At 38.2% G+C, this 19,603-nt stretch overlaps 1 protein-coding gene across 4 annotated transcripts in view; it reads left to right on the forward strand.

Moving 5' to 3' along the window:
- Window positions 1-19,603, forward strand: part of AGBL3 (AGBL carboxypeptidase 3) — a 98,385-nt gene that overhangs the window by 64,271 nt on the left and 14,511 nt on the right. For all 4 annotated transcript variants that reach the window (XM_006079866.3, XM_044946886.1, XM_044946888.1 and 1 more), the window contains 2 exons: window positions 4,021-4,078; window positions 5,830-5,895. In XM_006079866.3, the coding sequence (XP_006079928.1) occupies window positions 4,021-4,078; window positions 5,830-5,895 (124 nt within the window). The remainder of the gene's footprint in view (window positions 1-4,020; window positions 4,079-5,829; window positions 5,896-19,603) is intronic.

Raw genomic sequence — 19,603 nt, forward strand, 5'->3', positions numbered from 1 at the left:
ATTAAACTATTTTAGTAACCTTTATTCCCTACCAGGATACTTTCAGTAATTAATCTTGCAGACTTTAAGCAAAAACAAATACTTGTAGATTACTGTGATTAGAATTTATAGATCATTATGGTAGAAACCAACACAATATTGTAAAGCAATTATCCTCCAATTAAAAATAAATATTTAAAAACAAAAAATGAGAATTTATAGATCACATTCATAAAGGACACTAAGAGTTGATTGTAGCTCAGTTGGTAAAGAATCTGCCTGCAATGCAGGAGACCCACGTTTGATTCCTGGGTTGGGAAGATCCCCTGGAGGAGGAAATGGCAACCCACTCCAGTATTCTTGCCTGGAGAATCCCATGGACAGAGAAGCCTGGCAGGCTACAGTCCATGGGGTCGCAATAGTCGGACATGACTTGGCAGCTAAACCAACCAACCATAAGGACACTGGCCTGGTGATTTTCTTTCTTTTTTTTTTTTTGGAGGCTAATTACTTTACAATATTGTATTGGTTTTGCCATACATTGACATGAATCTGCCATGGGTGTACATGTGTTCCCCATCCTGAACCCCCCCTCCCACCTCCCTCCCCATTCCATCCCTCTGGGTCATCCCAGTGCACCAGCCCCGAGCACCCTGTATTATGCATCGAACCTGGACTGGCGATCCATTTCACATATGATAACATACATGTTTCAGTGCCATTCTCCCAAACCATCCCTGCCTTGCCCTCTCCCACAGAGTCCAAAAGACTGTTCTATACATCTGTGTCTCTTTTGCTGTCTCACATACAGGGTTATCATTACCATCTTTCTAAATTCCATATATATGCGTTAGTATACTGTATTGGCGGAGAAGGCAATGGCACCCCACTCCAGTACTCTTGCCTGGAAAATCCCATGGATGGAGGAGCCTGGTAGGCTGCAGTCCATGGGGTCACAAAGAGTCGGACACGACTGAGTGACTTCACTTTCACTTTTCACTTTCATGCATTGGAGAAGGAAATGGCAACCCACTCCAGTGTTCTTGCCTGGAGAATCCCAGGGATTGGGGAGCCTGGTGGGCTGCCATCTATGGGGTCGCACAAAATCGGACGTGACTGAAGCGACTTAGCAGCAGCAGCAGCATACTGTATTGGTGTTTTTCTTTCTGGCTTACTTCACTCTGTATAATAGGCCCCAGTTTCATCCACCTCATTAGAACTGATTGAAATATATTCTTTTTAATGGCTGAGTAATATTCCATTGTGTATATGTACCACAGCTTTCTTATCCATTTGTCTGCTGATGGACATCTAGGTTGCTTCCATGTCCTGGCTATTATAAACAGTGCTGCAGTGAACATTGGGGTACACGTGTCTCTTTCCCTTCTGGTTTCCTCAGTGTGTAGGCCCAGCAGTGGGATTGCTGGGTCATATGGCAGTTCTATTTCCAGTTTTTTAAGGAGTCTCCACACTGTTCTCCATAGTGGCTGTACTAGTTTGCATTCCCACCAACAGTGGAAGAGGGTTCCCTTTTCTCCACACCCTCTCCAGCATTTATTGCTTGTAGACTTTTGGATCGCAGCCATTCTGACTGGCGTGAAAATGGTACCTCATTGTGGTTTTGATTTGTATTTCTCTAATAATGAGTGATGTTGAGCATCTTTTCATGTATTTGTTAGCCATCTGTATGTCTTCTTTGGAGAAATGTCTGTTTAGTTCTTTGGCCCATTTTTTGATTGGGTCATTTATTTTTCTGGAATTGAGCTGCAGGAGTTGCTTGTATATTTTTGAGATTAATTCTTTGTCAGTTGCTTCATTTGCTATTATTTTCTCCCATTCTGAAGGTTGTCTTTTCACCTTCCTTATAGTTTCCTTTGTTGTGCAAAAGCTTTTAATTTTAATTAGGTCTCATTTGTTTATTTTTGCTTTTATTTCCAATATTCTGGGAGGTGGGTCATAGAGGATCCTGCTGTGATGTTTGTCGGAGAGTGTTTTGCCTATGTTTTCCTCTAGGAGTTTTATAGTGTCTTGGCCTGGTGATTTTCTATGAGATGAAGATAATAGTTTTATTGTGGTTCACAGTCATATTTCAATCAAAGGAGGAGAGCTAAAAATTACAGTGAATTCATCAAATCAAGTCTTATTACAAGTGAATTTTATTCAGCCTAGTTTCACCCCTTGTCTCTCTAAATTCTTTATAATGATTATGTAATATTGGTACTTTTAACTTTGCATAATTTTTTCTAGAATACTTCCTTATCTCTCTCCCTTCAATAATCAAGTTTTGATTTTTACAATTTCCTCCCACCTCCCATTTTCATGCTGATTATATCTTTTTTTGGGGGGGGGGGTGCTGCCATTCAATTTTATCTAAAAAGAAGCTTTCTTTATAGTCCAACTCTCATATCCATACATGACTACTGGAAAAATCATAGCCTTGACTAGATGGACCTTTGTTGGCAAAATAATATCTCTGCTTTTTAATATGCAGCCTAGGTTGGTCATAACTTTCCTTCCAAGGAGGCATCTTTTAATTTCATGGCTGCAGTCACCATCTGCAATGATTTTGGAGCCCCCAAAAATAAAGTCTGACACTGTTTCCCTATCTATTTGCTATGAAGTGATAGAACTGGATGCCATGATCTTCGTTTTCTGAATATTGAGCTTTAAGCCAACTTTTTCACTTTCATCAAGAGGCTCTTTAGTTCTTCTTCACTTTCTGCCATAAGGGTGGTGTCATCTGCATATCTGAGGTTATTGATATTTGTCCCGGCAGTCTTGATTCCAGATTGTGCTTCATCCAGCCCAGCGTTTCTCATGATGTACACTACATATAAGTTAAATAAGTAGGGTGACAATATACAGCCTTGACGTACTCCTTTTCCTATTTGGAACCAGTCTGTTGTTCCATGTCCAGTTCTAACTGTTGCTTCCTGACCTGCATACGGATTTCTCAAGAGGCAGGTCAGGTGATCTGGTATTCCCATCTCTTTCAGAATTTTCCACAGTTTATTGTGATCCACACAGTCAAAAGCTTTGGCATAGTCAAGAAAGCAGAAATAGATGTTTTTCTGGAACTCGCATGCTTTTTCGATGATCCAGTCGATGTTGGCAATTTGATCTCTGGTTCCTCTGCCTTTTCTAAAACCAGCTTGAACATCTGGAAGTTCATAGTTCACGTATTGTTGAAGCCTGGCTTGGAGAATTTTGAAACAGTTTGGAAGTATCTAAAACGTTTTCAGCTTGCCTGGTGGCTCAGCTAGTAAAGAATCCACCTGCAATGTGGGAGACCAGGGTTTGATCCAGACCTGGGTCTGGAAGATCCCCTGGAGAAGGGAAAGGCTACCCGCTCCAGTATTCTGGCCTGGAGAATTCCATGGACTGTATAGCCCATGGGGTCGCAAAGAGCTGGACATGACTAAGAGACTTTCAGAATGTTTTCACACTCACATGATTTGTGTACACTACTCAAGACGAGCAGTCACAATTCCACAGTGTTGCGTGTCTCTTTTAGTCCAGCTGGTCAGACGGCAGGGTATCTCCTTTCATGACACACAGACAGCAGTGTCACGCATATGGTCTTCCTTACTCTAAACTTTTTTTACAAGCTATGAGAAATTATTTTTTCAGCTTTCCTATATAAACACGGTTTTGCAATTGCTTATACTTTTTCATACAATTTTATATATTTTCATTCATTTTGTACTTCTCTTCCTTTAATCTTAAGTAAATGAAATTATAAAGCATACACTTTTTGTCTCTTTCTCATCATAAATAAGTTCTATATGAAGTAAAAAAAATTTTAACTCCCTTTAATGCCAAAATACAGTATTTAACATTTTCTTCTGTCATCGGTGGAGAAGAAAAGTGGCGTTGTGAAAGATATTAGAAGGTACTGATTTAAAAGATTATTTTTGTCCATTCTAAATCTATGAGGATAAAATGAGAAATGTTGAAAATTACCATAAGTCATAGAAAATGTACCTCATTTTCATGTTTATAATATAGTACTGTTTTCCTTCTGGTTCTATGTTCCATTAGGTTTGTGATAAAGGACATTTAGTTCAAAGACACAAAGAATCAGATTCTGATGTGACAGGTAATGTTCTGCTTTTACCCTCTGATAAACGATTAACTCCTCAACACTTTTTTGTACTATGACTTGGAGGTTATCACTGTGCTTTGTGCTAGGGATATTAAGAATATATTGTACTATTTCTTACCGCTTAGGAACTCATCATTTAATAGGGGGAGACAAACAAACAAACAAGTGCAGTGCAGTGTTAACAGGTGCAGCGCCTACAGTCTGGACAGGGTGTCCAGGAAGCACACCGAGGGCTGGACTGAGTGGTCCACGTACTTGAGAGATATCCCTCATTTGAAAGGTTTCTCCCCAAACAGAATATAGGGGTTTTATGTTTAAAAAACATCATGGTCCTTTTGTTTCATAAATTAATAAAGGATGGGCCAAGAGAGAAATTACATTTTGGACTACTCATTTGCTTCTGTGAGAATCTGCTAAGTCTGATATAAATCTCTAAGGAAAAAAATACCAGAAATGTTAGAGATTCAGAAATATATATTCTGGTATTTTTTTCTTAATTTTTATCTCATTATCTTTACTTGAGGTCCTTTGAAAAATATTCATGTAATTTAAGCATTTTAATTTTATCTAAAATAATTCTTTAATTTTATGTGTATATATATTTTTAATATATTTATACCACACTTATTTTCAAAAAGGATCTCAGGTAATGATTAAAAGTATATATTAATGTACATGCTTCCTTGGTGGCTCAGACAGTAAAGAATCTGCCTATAATGCAAGAGACCAGGGTTCAATCCCTGGGTTGGGAAGATCCCCTGGAGGAGGGCATGGCAACCCACTCCAGTATTCTTGCCTGCAGAATCCCCATGGACAGAGGAGCCTGGCAGACTACAATCCATGTGGTTGCAAACGACTGAGCAACGAAGCACAGCCCAGCATAAATGTACATAAATCCATTTAGTTTATGATGCAATTGTTGTTATTATTCAGTTGCTAAGTCTTGTCCAACTCTGCAACCCCATGGACTACAGCACTCCAGTGCTGTCTCTTAGTATCTCCCACTGTGATGCAGTAGGCTAATTAAAAATAGAAATGGAAATAAAAACCACACCTAAGAGGGAATTTTATTATAATTAAGATGGTTACTTCATTATACTTTAAATTCTTTCTTGTGGTGATAAGCCAAGAAAATCTGTCACTTTTAATATATAACTTTTATATATTCTTCTGTTAAATTTAATGTCAAAATTTAAAAACAAAGAACATATTTTAGAATACTTATTTTAGACATTTTTTCTATACATGTACAGTCCATGTTAATCACACAGACAAATAAATCTTCAAGGTTTTTTTGCAAGATTTAAATGTTTTCATTTAAAATCACAGTATATTATTAACTTCTCTCAATGTTAAATGGTGGCAAAGTATTCCATTGTATTAGTGAACCTTAATTTATTTAGATACACTCCATTGTTAAAATTTTATTTTGTTATCGTAAACAATGAAGACTCTTTAACTCACTATTTGTGATTAATTATTTATCTGTAATATATTCCTAGAAAGGAACTGCTGACCCAAAGAGTATGAACATTTTTTTAGACCTTACCTATAAATAGCAAAAATGCAACAAAATTCATAAGATTTGAGAACTGTTTATATTAATTTCATTGAGCTAAACTACTATTTACACATTATTTGCTAGCATACTAGCATTTTTATTTATAAAAAGATAAAAATATGAAATGTAAAAGAGTCAATGAGCTGTTTTCTTGCTGCTAATGGACTTTTACAATCTTTTCTAGATACAAGGCCTTCTATATCAGATGACTGTATATTTGATTATTTCAGAAGACAGCTCCCTAATCAAGGTTTGTAAGATGGGAATATAGTCAGTAATGAGTGGTCACCTATCATCTGAATGTGGGCTATTTAATAATATGTATCTGGTCATGATTTACACATAAGAAACTAGAAGATTATCTTCAAATTGGATTGCCAAAGAACAGTTCACCTTCCCAGAAATTCTGTACCTCAAATTTTGATTTTTCTAACTCTAGAAATATATAGAAGACAGTAGAACTTCCTTATATGTCAATTTGATTTCTGGTAATTTTACCAAATCAAAAAAACAAAACAAAACAGATCACTCATCTCATTGTCTAATCTTTTCATTCCCATCTCACCAAATCTTAAAGCAGAGAGGAGCCTTAAGAGTTCCCTACTCTCACCTCCTACAGATGACAGGACCCAAGCACATCCAGCCTTTGACTGACAACACTTGGTAACAAGCAGTTTACCAAACTGCAGTCAGTTCATTCCATTGCTTGAGAGCAATGCTCTTTTATGTTGAGTTTAAAGCACATGTCCCTGTAAATTTTAACTCACCTCTTTAACAACACAGAGCAAAAAAAAAAAAAGAAGAAACTTTAAAGGTAAACATTTCTGACCAACTCATTTTCCCTAATCCTCCTTGCAATAATAAGAACAAATGTAATGCCTCTTCCACATGACAGATCATAAATATTTTTTAAAGCTATTATTTATTTACCTGAAACTTTCATTTCTTTCAGCCATCCATAATATGATTCAAGTCCCTTTACTATCATATTTTACTCTTTTCTGTCACTATTTAAGCTTGAAGGAAACTGAACACAGTATTGCAGATGTCATCTAACTAGGACAGTCATTCCTTGGTATCTGAGGGGGAACTGGTTCCAGGAACCTCACAAACCAAAATCTGAGGATGCATCCCTTATATAAAATGGCATATTTGCATATAACCCATACATATCCTGCAGTATCTCTAGATTAATATAATACTACTACTACTAAGTCACTGCAGTCATGTTCGACTCTGTGTGACCCCATAGACGGCAGCCCACCAGGCTCCCCCGTCCCTGGGATTCTCCGGGCAAAAACACTGGAGTGGGTTGCCATTTCCTTCTCCAATGCATGAAAGGGAAAAGTGAAAGTGAAGTCGCTCAGTCGTGTCCAACCCTCAGCGACCCCATGGACTGCAGCCTTCCAGGCTCCTCTGTCCATGAGATTTTCCAGGCAAGAGTACCAGAGTGGGGTGCCATTGCCTTCTCCAATTCTGAGTTTAAAATGTTGTAAAAACAAGCTCTGTCCCCCATGAGACATTTCTGTAAACTACTGCAGTTTCTGTTGTTAAAATTAGAGAAATATAGCAGCTGAGTCATAGTTTGTCTGAGAATAAAACACTTACCTGTCTCACCAAGGAGTTAACAATTACTTTTTATTATTATGTAAAGCTGAGATTCAAATTCTTTTATATATAAACATGAAGTATTATTCTTATTCTTTTTCTGCACATACATTTCAAAGTAATACCCAGACTGGTACCAGGACACTTGACAAGTAATAAATACAGTGTAAATGCTATGTAAACAGTTGCCAGTGCACAGCAAATTCAGGTTTCGCTTTTGAGAACTTCTTGAAATTTCTGTCCTACTATTTTGATCCACAGTTGGTTGAATGCAGATGTGGAACCTGTGGATATAGATGCCTAACAATATACAATAAATTATCTTTCTCATTTGCTTCTTTCTAGATACCAGATCCACATTAATGCAGTCTAAGATTACATATGTTCTTTTGAAAATTATCCTAAAATACTGACATACTAGATTTACAAACACTCAAACCTATAAAGTTTTATTTTGATACTACCACTACGTCTCCTCCATTCTCTTACTTCAGTTTTGGTCTGGTGTAGGAGTCTTAAATTTATTCTTGTTAAACTAAGTCTTCCTCGATTCAGCCTTTCATGAACTCATTCTTGATTATGTCACATTGTTGTACCACACACATGTATATACCTTATACACACACACATATCTATACATATATCTGACCTCTTGTCAAAGCTTCAGCCTCTTATATCTATCTGCTATGTATCTTCACATAAATGTCCCTCACAGCCAAATTCTAATTCATCTAGTTCCACACTGCATGCTGTTCCTTTGGTATTCACTATATCTTTGGTAGCAAGTACTATCTAAGTAACTACCAAACTAGAAACCTGATAAGTTACCTTTTTTTCTTCTTTCACTTCCACCACTCATATCTAGAGAGCCACTGAATCCAGTTGATTTTACCTCATAATCCCTTTTATCTTCATCTTAACTACCATCATTCTTTTCAGACTCATCACATATTTATCAGAAACACTTTAGTTTCTAAGTGGTTTCCTTGCCATCTGTGTATGTGTGTGTGTTAAGTTGCTTCAGTCATGTCTGACTTTATGCGACCCCCATGGGCTGTAACCAACCATGCTTCTCTGTCCGTGGAATTCTCCAGGCAGGAATATTAGAGTGAATTGCCACGCCCTCCTCCAGGGGATCTTCCCAACCCAGGGATTGAACACGGGTCTCCTGCATTGTTTACCTACTGAACCACAAAGACCTAAGCCAGTACTATCATCCTAATTCTACCTTTCATACTACCATAAAAGTAATCTATCAAAAACAGAAATCCGATTAATACCTCTGTCCAAAATAAAGCCTGTCAGTAATTCCCAGTTTTCTAACAGTGGTTGAAGTTGACAAAGTCCTGAGATTCAAATTTCTTCTAGGCTTTCTCTTTTCAATTTTCTTAACTTTTAATTTTTAAATAATTTCAAAAAGTACAAAGAACTGTATCTATCTACCTATCTAGCTATATTTCCCCCAAATCCATTTTTTTTTATAAATATCATGTTCCTTATTGCTAAAGAACTTCAGCATTTATTTTCCAAGAACAAGAATAGTCTCTTAAGGAAATTCAACTTTGATACAATACTATTTTGTATCATACTGTAGTTAAGTTTCGCCAAGTGTACCAATGTCCATTAGAGCAAAACTTCTCCCTGATTCAGTTTCATGGATTGCATTTAATTGTCATATCCCTTGATTCTCTTTTAATTTGGAGCATGTACTCAGTTCTTCCCTTTCACTCAGCACTGGCATTGTGAAGATTATGGGCCAGCTGTCTTATGGAACATGCAGTTTTAAAATTTTAGAATTATCTGGGGAGCTTATGATAATCCCAGCTTTGACTTCTGAGCTGGCATTTGTTGTTGACCCCCAAATCTGCATTTTTAATAAGGTACCACAGATAATTCTGATGTTAGTGATCTGCAGACCACACTTAAACTCACCACACTGGGAGCTATAGTGAGAATCGGAGGGAGGCCAAGCACCAACTGGCCTATCCAACCCTCATTCATCCTGAGTGGCTTTCATGTACAGTACTTCCAGTGAACAGGCCCCTGACTGCCTCTCCAGTTTTACCACTTGCCATCCTCTGCCTTTCCTTTACACTGGTGATCTTTTTGTAGCCTCAAAATACATTAGTCTTCTCACCTCCTTGCCGTTGCTCACGTTGTCTTCCTCTGGCTGAAACATAATTCTCCCTCCCTCTCCAACAAGATGAGCTGCTTATCATTTAAGAAAGTGTAACAAGACACATATACAGTTCATTAAAGTAAAAGTGAAATAGAATGAGTGATATGCATGAATTATGTCCTCAAAGAGGGGGATGTAATCCAGCCTGGAAGTCCCAGGGAATGTTTTCTTGAAGGAACTGATCCTTAAATGAACATGATTGTGATGGATGATGGATGGAGTCTTTAGGCATTTAGCAGCAAGAGGAGACTCACTTCCTTGAATTCTTAAAAGGTTAGTGTCAACAGTTTTGTGATCTTATTTATATGCAAATTATTTTCTTACTTGAGATGTAACATGTCTGGGACTGAAGATGAGTACTAATGTTTATTCTCCCCCTGTCTGATCAGAAGAAACTCTACTTGATAGAAAAGACAGGTGCAGCAGAGGAGCTGAGGGAGTCTGCTCTTTGTCTTCCATGAGTATTTTAAAATAACCCCAGCAGAAATCTGAACATCAGTTGATATATTTTCATTCTGAATAGCTAAGTAAAATTTTCCTGATACTATTCTCCTGTGTCTTAGTCACTCTCTTTTATAATCATCCTTTATTACATAATCTCCTTTTCCTCTTTGTTCATGTTTCTTTAAGACTCTGGTGATTATCTGCTTTGCAGAGGTCTTAAGTTATACTGGTCAATGACTGTGCTAGAGACTGGGTTACAGTATATAGTTTGCTCTCAAGAAGCAAAGCGAGTTTGACAAACACGTAGAGAGACAATAGAAACATAATGGGATAAATGCTACTTACTGTGCTATTATACAGGAGTTGTCTAGGGATGAGGGAGCATCAGAGAAAGTTTCTCTGAAAAGGTAATTGTTAGGGTTCCAGGGGCCTAATAAATAAATAGCATTTCTTCTTTACCTTTGTATCTATTAAAAATTAAGACAAAATAGTAGGACCAAATTCTAGCAAACTGAGTCCAGCAACATATAAAAAAGTTTATAGTGACCAGGTAGGATTTATTCTGGAAAAGCAAGGCTGGTTTAACATAACGAAAATTATCCACCTCTGAGAGTAATGAAAATAAAAACAAAAATAAACAAATGGGGCCTTATCAAACTTAAAAGCTTTTGCACAGCAAAGGAAGCCATTAAAAACAAAACAAAACAAAAACACACAGAATGGGAGAAAATATTTGCAAACAAAGCCATCAACAAGGGATTAATCTCCAAAGTATACAAACAACTCATGTAGCTCAACATAAAAAAAAAAAACACCCAATCAGAAAATGGGTGGAAGATCTAAATAGACATTCATAAGACATACAGATGGCCAAGAGGCACATGAAACGAGGCTCAACATCACTAATAGAGAAATGCAAATCAACACTACAGTGAGGTACCCGCCTGCCACTCGTTAGAATACCCATCATCAAAAAAAATCTACAAATGCTGCAGAGGGTGTTGAGAAAAGGGAACCCTCCTACACTATTAGTGGGAGTAAATGGTACAGTCACTATGCATAACAGTACAGAGGTAACTTTAAAAACTAAAAACAGAGCTACCATATGATCCAGCAATCTCACTCCTGGGCATATATCCAGAGAAAGCCATAATTTGAAAGGATACACGCACCCCTGTTCACTGCAGCACTGTTTACAATAGCCAGGACATAGAAGCAACCTAAATGGCCATCAACTGAGGAACAGATAAAGAAGATGTGGTACATATATACAATAGAATATTGGCCATAAAAAGAACAAAATAATGCCATTTGCAGGGACACAGATGGACCTAGAGATTGGCATACTGAATGAAGTGGGTCAGACTGAGAAAGGCAAATATCATATGATAGTGCTTGTGTTTATGTTTGCACATGTGTGTGTGGGAGTGTGTGTGTGCTTAGTTGCTCAGTTGTGTCTGACTCTTTGCAACGCCATGGATTGTAGCCCACCAGGCTCTGTCCATGGGATTTTCCAGGCAAGAATACTTAAGTGGGTGGCCATTTTCTATTCCAGGGGATCTTCCCAACCCAAGGATCAAACATGCACCTCCTGCAATTGCAGGTGGGTTCTTTTCCAATTGTGCCACCTGGGAAGCCCCAATATCGCTTATATGTGGAATCTTTTTTAAAAAATGGTACAAATGAAACTATTTATAAAACAGAAATAAGAGTCACAGATGTAGAAAACACACTTAGGCTTACCAAGGGGGGAAGGGGGAAGGGATAAACTGGGAGATTGGGACTGACATATACACACTACTATATATGAAATAAATAACTAATAAAAACCTACTGTATAGCACAGGGAACTCTATTTAGCAGTCTGTAATGACCTATTGGCAACAGAATCTTAAAAAAGAGTAGATATATGTATAATTGATTCACTTTGCTGTAAAGCAGAAACCAATACAACATTGTAAATCAACTTTTGTTGTTGTTGTTTAGTCACTAAGTTGTGTCCAACTCTTTGCAACCCTGTGGACTACAGCCCACCAGGTTCCTCTGTCCATGGGATTTCCCAGACATGAATACTGGAATGGGTTGCCATTTCCTTCTACAGGGGATTTTCCTAACCCAGGAACTGAATCTGCATCTCCTGCTTGGCAGACGGATACTTCTTTTTTTTTTTTTAATTGGAGGCTAATTACAATATTGTAGTAGTTTTTGCCATACACCGACATGAATCAGCCATGGGTGTACGTGTGTCCCCCATCCTGAACCCCCCTCTCACCTCTCTCCCCATCCCATCCCTCAGGGTTGTCCCAGAGCACCAGCTTTGAATGCCCTGTTTGATGAATTGAACTTGGACTGGTGATCTATTTCACATGTGGTAATACACCTGTTTTAATGCTATTCTCTCAAATCATCCCACCTTCACCTTCTCCCACAGAATCCAAAAGTCTGTTCTTTATATTTGTGTCTCTTTTGCTGTCTTGCATATAGGGTCATCATTACCATCTTTGTAAATGCCATATATATGCATTAATATACTGTATTGGTGTTTTTCTTTCTGACTTACTTCACTGTAATAGGCTCCAGTTTCATCCACCTCATTAGAACTGATTAAACTGTGTTCTTTTTAATAGCTGAGTAATATTCCATTGTGTATATGTACCATAGCTTTCTTATCCATTCTGGCAGATGGATTCTTTACCACTGAGCCACCCAATAAAAAGTTTTTAAAAAATTAAACAATATAATATACATATTAATAGGATAGAGAACAAAATGCACACAATCATCTCAGTTAATGCAGAGATAATGTTTGGCAAAATCCAACATCTTCCATGATGTTTTTTTTAAAAAAAGACACTCACCAGACTAGAAGTAGATGGGATGTTCCTCAACCTGATAAAGGCCATCTATGAAAATCCCACAGCTAATGTCATAGATGATGGTACAAGACTGAATGCTTTCACCCCAAGATCAGGACCACGATACGGGTGTCTGCTCTCAATATTTCTATTCAACATAATGGAGGTTTAGGCATGGCAATCTGGAAAGAAGAATAAATACAAGGCATCCAGACTGCAAAGAAGTAAAACTACCTCTATTTGCAGTACACATGATTTTATATATAGAAAATCCTAAGGAATACATGCACACATATATACATACACACACGCACATACAAAACCTACTGAAGCTAATAAACGAGTTTGGCAAGGTTGCAAGATAAAAAACATGCAGAATTGTAATGGGTGAAGTGTATGGTATGTGAATTAGATCGCAATAAATCTGTTAAAAAAATCAATTGTATTTCTGTATATTAGCAGTGAACACCCTATAAGTGAAATTAAGAAAACAATTCTATTTAGAAAGCATCAAAAAGAATACAGTGCTTAGGAGTTCATTTAATAAAAGTGGTATAATACTTGTACACTGAAAACTAGAAAACTCTTGAAATATATTAAAGATGATTTAAATAAATGGAAAGATTCCCCCATGTTCATACATCAGAAGACTTAGTTAAGATGGCAGTATTCACCAAATTGATACACAGACTCAGTGCAATCCTATCAAAATCTCAGCAGAAACAAAAATTAACAAGCTAAATCTAAAATGCAGTGGTAATATAAAAGGCCAGAATAATCAAGACAATTTTCAAGCAAGAAGAACAAAGTTCACAAACTCATACTTTAAATTTTCAAAACTTACTGCCAAGCTGCAGTAATCGTAACAGTGCAGCACTGGCATAAGGGTAGATACAGAGATCAGTGAAGTAGAATTGAGAATGCAGAAGTGAACCCTTACATTCATTGTCAATTGAGTTTCAATAAAGGTGCCAAGACAATTCAATGAAGAAGAAATAGCCTTAAAAATGGTACTGAGACAACTAGATATGCACATGCAAAAGAATGAAGTGGGTGGTGGGGCTCATTCCTTACACCATACACACAATTCAAAATGAGTGACCCATATATAAGAGCTAAAACGACTCTTGGAAGAAGAGACAGACATACGATGTAAACATAGTAAGGGACTTGATCCTTTTACCTCCAACACGTAAAGGACTGGATTTGGAGAGTAGACCTTTGTTAGGGAGAATGTTCTGGATATATGTTACTCTTCTTCCATCTGCCCAGCCAGCCCCCTCCCACTGAAAGGTAGGGGGAAGAAAAGCCAAGAAATACTTACTAAAGTCACAGCGCAGGGACACAGACCCACTAAAAGACCAAGATTTCGAAAGATTACAAGATGTTTCCTTTCCCCCATGCCTTACCACCACACTGACATGACTCCAGTATAATAACAATAGTTTATAGCTGAAAGAGCTGCAAGCAAGACATATATTCTATCTGATAAGTAGCTCTTAGGGAACCCCAAAGACAACAGGATAGACAAAAATAAGGCTATTGTAGGAATTCCGAGTCTCTGGCAATAGCTAATACAGCAAACACATGGTAAATATGAAAAAAGTAAGCATTAAACTTGCCAACATCTGTTGGCAAATTAAAATTGCCAACATCCATTGGATCATGGAAAAAGCAAGAGAATTCCAGAAAACATCTATTTCTGCTTTATTGACTATGCCAAAGCTTTTGACTGTGTGGATCACCACAAACTGGAAAATTCAGAAAGATATTTGAATACCAGACCACCTGACCTGCCTCTTGAGAAATCTGTATGCAGGTCAGGAAGCAACAGAACTGGACACGGAACAACAGACTGGTTCCAAATATGAAAGGGAATATGTCAAGGCTGTATATTGTCACCCTACTTATTTAACATATGTAGTGTACATCATGAGAAACGCTGGGCTGGATGAAGCACAAGCTGGAATCAAGATTGCTGGGAGAAATATCAATAACCTCAGATATGCAGATGACACCATCCTTATGGCAGAAAGTGAAAAAGAACTAAAGAGCCTCTTGATGAAAGTGAAAGAGGAGAGTGAAAAAGCTGGCTTAAAGCTCAACATTCAGAAAACTAAGATCATGGGATCCAGTCCCATCACTTCATGCCAAATAGATGGGGAAACAGTGGCAGACTTTATTTTTTGGGGTTCCAAAATCACTGCAGATGGTGACTGCAGCCATGAAATTAAAAGATGCTTGCTCCTTGGAAGAAAAGTTATGACCAACCTAGGCAGCATATTAAAAAGCAGAGCTATTACTTTGCCAACAAAGGTCCGTCTAGTTAAGGCTATGGTTTTTCCAGTAGTCATGTATAGATGTGAGAGTTGGACTATAAAGCTGAGCGCTGAGGAACTGATGCTTTTGAACTGTGGTGTTGGAGAAGAATCTTGAGAGTCCCTTGGATTGCAAGGAGATCAAACCAATCCATCCTAAAGGAAATCAGTCCTGAGTATTCATTGGAAGGACTGATGTTGAAGCTGAAACTCCAGTACTTTGGCCACCTTATGTGAAGAACTGACTCATTGGAAAAGACTCTGATGCTGGGAAAGATTGAAGGCAGAAGGAGAAGGGGACGACAGAGGATGAGATGGTTGGATGGCATCACTGACTCAATAGACATGAGTTTGGGTAAATTCCAGGAGTTGGTGATGGACAGGGAGGCCTGGCAGTCCATGAGGTCACAAAGAGTTGGACACGACTAAGCGACTGAACTGAACAGTTATCACATGATACACTGAATCAAAAATACATTTCTTCTGGCTCTTAAGTAGTTGTATTTAAAAAATGGGGTTTCAGAGAATCTTGATTTCTATGATTATTTTTAATGAAACCATAGGAAACATCAACCAGATATTGTTAATACATTGTCCAAACGCATACTAGACTTGGTTCATCTATCTGCATGGTTGACTGACAATGAAAATATAAAATGTATACTTTTGCATATTTCAGTCTGTCAATTTCTTAACATAGAAAAATTTTTTACAAATTCTGATCTAAATGTCTTGCACACCTTGTACTTTAAAAATGATTTGCTGTCCTGTGATAACATAATGAACTTTTTGGGTCACGTTTTAGTTTCCTCAGAACATGCAGAAGCACTTAATGAGATTTTTTACTTTACAGAAATGAAAGAGGGTATTTCCTTAGACCTGTGCCTACAAGGTGGCTATCATTATTGATAGCCATAGAAAAGATGTTAAAATGCTGGTCTGCCATTAAGTCACATTTTCAAGATGTGGGACAAGAAGAACAGCCTTGTCTAACTTGTAAATAGTTGAAGAAGGGAATAAAGGACAGGACTACAGTAAAACAATTTATATGCTGTTTCTCTAAATCTATTTGATCATCTTTGAATAGGTCATAAGGAGCACAGAGTAGGATGAACTATACCTCAGTTGTTTGATATTATGTATAGGTTATGACAAAAACTCATACAGTGAAAAAAGTGACATTTATGGGAAATAAGACTGACTCAGAAGTTAAAAATATGTCACCAGAAAGAGCAGTCAAGTTGAACACCACTAAAAACTGTAATTTATTTGAAATTCACATTCAGTTTGAATTACATCTGTGCTTTGAAAAACCTCTTCCCTGAGAAAAAGAAGTTTAACATCTGATGATATCCAGTGTGCTTCAGAGTATCTATAATAAAAACAATAGACATTGTAGACATGGAGAACCCTACATGATGAATTTAAGGATATGCATGCATGCTCAGTCATATTCAACTCTTTGTGACCCCACGGACTGTCACCCACCAGGCTCCTCTGTCCATGGAATTTTCTAGGCAGGAATACTGGAGTGGGTTGCCATTTCCTCCTCCAGGGGATCTTCCCAAATCAGGGATTAAACCACCGTCTCTTGTGTCTCCTGTACTGGCAAGCAGATTCTTTACCACTGCGCCACATGGGAAGCCCAAATTTAAGGATGCGAAGAGTTGACTCATTGGAGAAGACTCTGAGGCTGGGAGGGATTGGGGGCAGGACGAGAAGGGGACGACAGAGGATGAGATGGCTGGATGGCATCACTGACTCGATGGACGTGAGTCTGAATGAACTCCGGGAGTTGGTGATGGACAGGGAGGCCTGGCATGCTGCAATTCATGGGGTCGCAAAGAATCGGATACATGACTGAGTGACTGAACTGAACTGAACTAAAGGGTCAAATGCCCAAAAGTCAGTCTACTAAAACAAGCCTGTAGATACAAAGTGAACAGACATTTTTGGGAAGCTGGAAACTAATTCTTACAAGTCTAGAAACCTGCTATTGCTAATTTTGTTGTTGTTCAGCCATTCAGTTGGGTCCAACTCTTTGCGACCCCATGGACTGCAGTCAAGCTATTGCTAATAAGTCAAGCTATTGCTTGCTTGAGGGGCTTCCCTCATAGCTCAGCAAGCTATAAGGGGCTTCGCTGATAGCTCAGTTGGTAAAGAATCTACCTACAATGCAGGAGACCCCGTTTCAATTCCTGGGTCAGGAAGATCCGCTGGAGAAGGGATAGACTACCCATTTCAGTATTCTTGGTCTTCCCTTGTAGCTCAGCTGGTAAAGAATCCACTTGCAATGCGGGAGACCTGGGTTCGATCCCTGGGTTGGGAAGATCCTGAGTTCGACCTCTGGGCTGGGAAGATCCCCTGAAGAAGGGAAACGCTACCCACTCCAGTATTCTGGCCTGGAGAATTGCATGGACTGTACAGTCCATGGGTTGCAAAGAGTCAGACACTTTGACTTTTCACTTGCTAATAAGTCAAGTCATATTCCATGTTCAGATTCCTTTATTGACAGGATATCTAATTTGATGTCATTGCATTGGCATGCCACCAGGGGTCAGTGTAATGTGGGCTTCATAAAAGGTGACCTCAGTTATTCAGTCGCTCAGCTCAGTCATGTCTGACTTTGCGACCCCATGGACTGCAGCACGCTAGGTTACCCTGTCCTTCACCATCTCCCAGAGTTTGCTCAAACTCATGTCCTCCTCAAAGAGGACTCATTGAATCGGTGATACCATCCAACCATCTCATCTTCTGTCATCCCCATCTCCTCCTGCCTTCTATCTTTCCCAGCATCAGGCTCTTTTCCAGTGAGTTGGCTCTTTGCATCAGGTGGCCAAAGTATTGGAGCTTCAGCTTCAGCATCAGTCCTTCCAATGAATACTCAGGACTGATTTCCTTTAGGATGGACTGGTTTGAGCTCCTTGCAGTCCAAGGGACTCTCAAGAGTCTTCTACAACACCACAGTTCAAAAGCGTCAGTTCCTCAGCTCTCAGCCTTCTTTATGGTCCAACTCTCACATTCATATGTGACTACTGGAAAAACCATTAGCTTTGACTAGACAGATCTTTACCGACAAAGTGATGTCTCTGCTTTTTAATATGCTATCTAGGTTTGTCATAGCTTTTCTTCCAAGGAGCATCTTTTAGTTTCATGGCTGCAGTCACTGTCTGCAGTGATTTTGGAGCCCACAAAAATAGTCTTACGCTGTTTCCCCATCTATATGCCATGAAGTGATGTTACTGGATGCCATGATCTTAGATTTTGAAGCCAGTTTTTTCACTCTCCTCTTTCACCTTCATCAAGAGGCTCTTTAGTTTCTCTTTGCTTTCTGCCATAATGGTGGTATCCTTTGTATATCTGAGGTTATTGATATGTCTCCCAACAGTCTTGATTCCAGCTTGGTCATCCAGCCCAGCATTTTACATGCTTCACTCTGCATATGATGGATATACACATATGATGTATGTTATTGATATTTCTTCCAACAGTCTTGATTCTAGCTTGTGATTCATCCAGCCCGGCATTTCACATGATGTACTCTACATGTGATGGACATGAATTTGAGCAAGCTCTGAGAGTTGGTGATGGAAGCCTGGCATGCTATATAGTCCATGGGGTCACAAAGAGTCAGAGACACGACTGAGCGACTGAACTGAACTGAACTCTGCATATAAGTTAAATAAACAGGGTGACAATATACATACAGCCTTGATGCACTCCTTGACTTTTGAATGTTTTCAGTTTTACCACTACATAAAAGAAGGATATACTGAAGGCTGCAGGCAGTGGAGAGAAGTATGTTTGGAAGAGGACACATAAAGAGCAAAAATATCTTATCATGGGACATAAACATGTCAATTTTTATTAATTATAAGTAATATCTAATTAGCCCTACTGTATTACATTCAGCTTTTTAAAAGGTCTTATGTATCTTAAGAAGACATAATATTGCCTATAAAATGTAAATATTCTATAAAAAGTTAAAATCCGCATCAGAGGAAAACACTATTCATAGTGTTCTAGTATTCTCACCCATACTGTTTAATTGGTTCCACTATTAATTACTACTAACTGCCACTGTTAACTAGTCCTGTTGTTTTTCTTAAATAATGGCATTTATGTAACAGAATAGCAAATAATACAGAATAATATATAACTTTAAATAAACAGCTAATTTATACTATATGTTAAAAATAATAATCATGTGTGTATAAGTATTTATTCATTACGTATTATCCTGATTCTTTGGTCTGATATAGCTGTGTCCTGAGTTGGGACTCTAAAAGTTAGTCAATCTGCTATACATGTAGATGCCCTTCCTAGACCCTGACATGCAGAATGCAGTTCTGAATTGCTTGATAATTATTGGACAGGTATTTCTGCTGTTTGCTCTTCTCCTGAAACAGTTTCATCTAAAGGTTTCTAGAGGAAATATGCATGAATATATTTCATATGTTTGAATGAGACAGTGGCAGGTTGAATTAAGCTAGCAATTGAGGCAACTGTCAAGAAAGTAAAAAATTAAGTTTTGTTAACCTTAAAATCTAAGTT

This window comes from Bubalus bubalis, chromosome 8 (assembly GCF_019923935.1).
Source record: "Bubalus bubalis isolate 160015118507 breed Murrah chromosome 8, NDDB_SH_1, whole genome shotgun sequence".
NCBI lineage: Eukaryota > Metazoa > Chordata > Mammalia > Artiodactyla > Bovidae > Bubalus > Bubalus bubalis.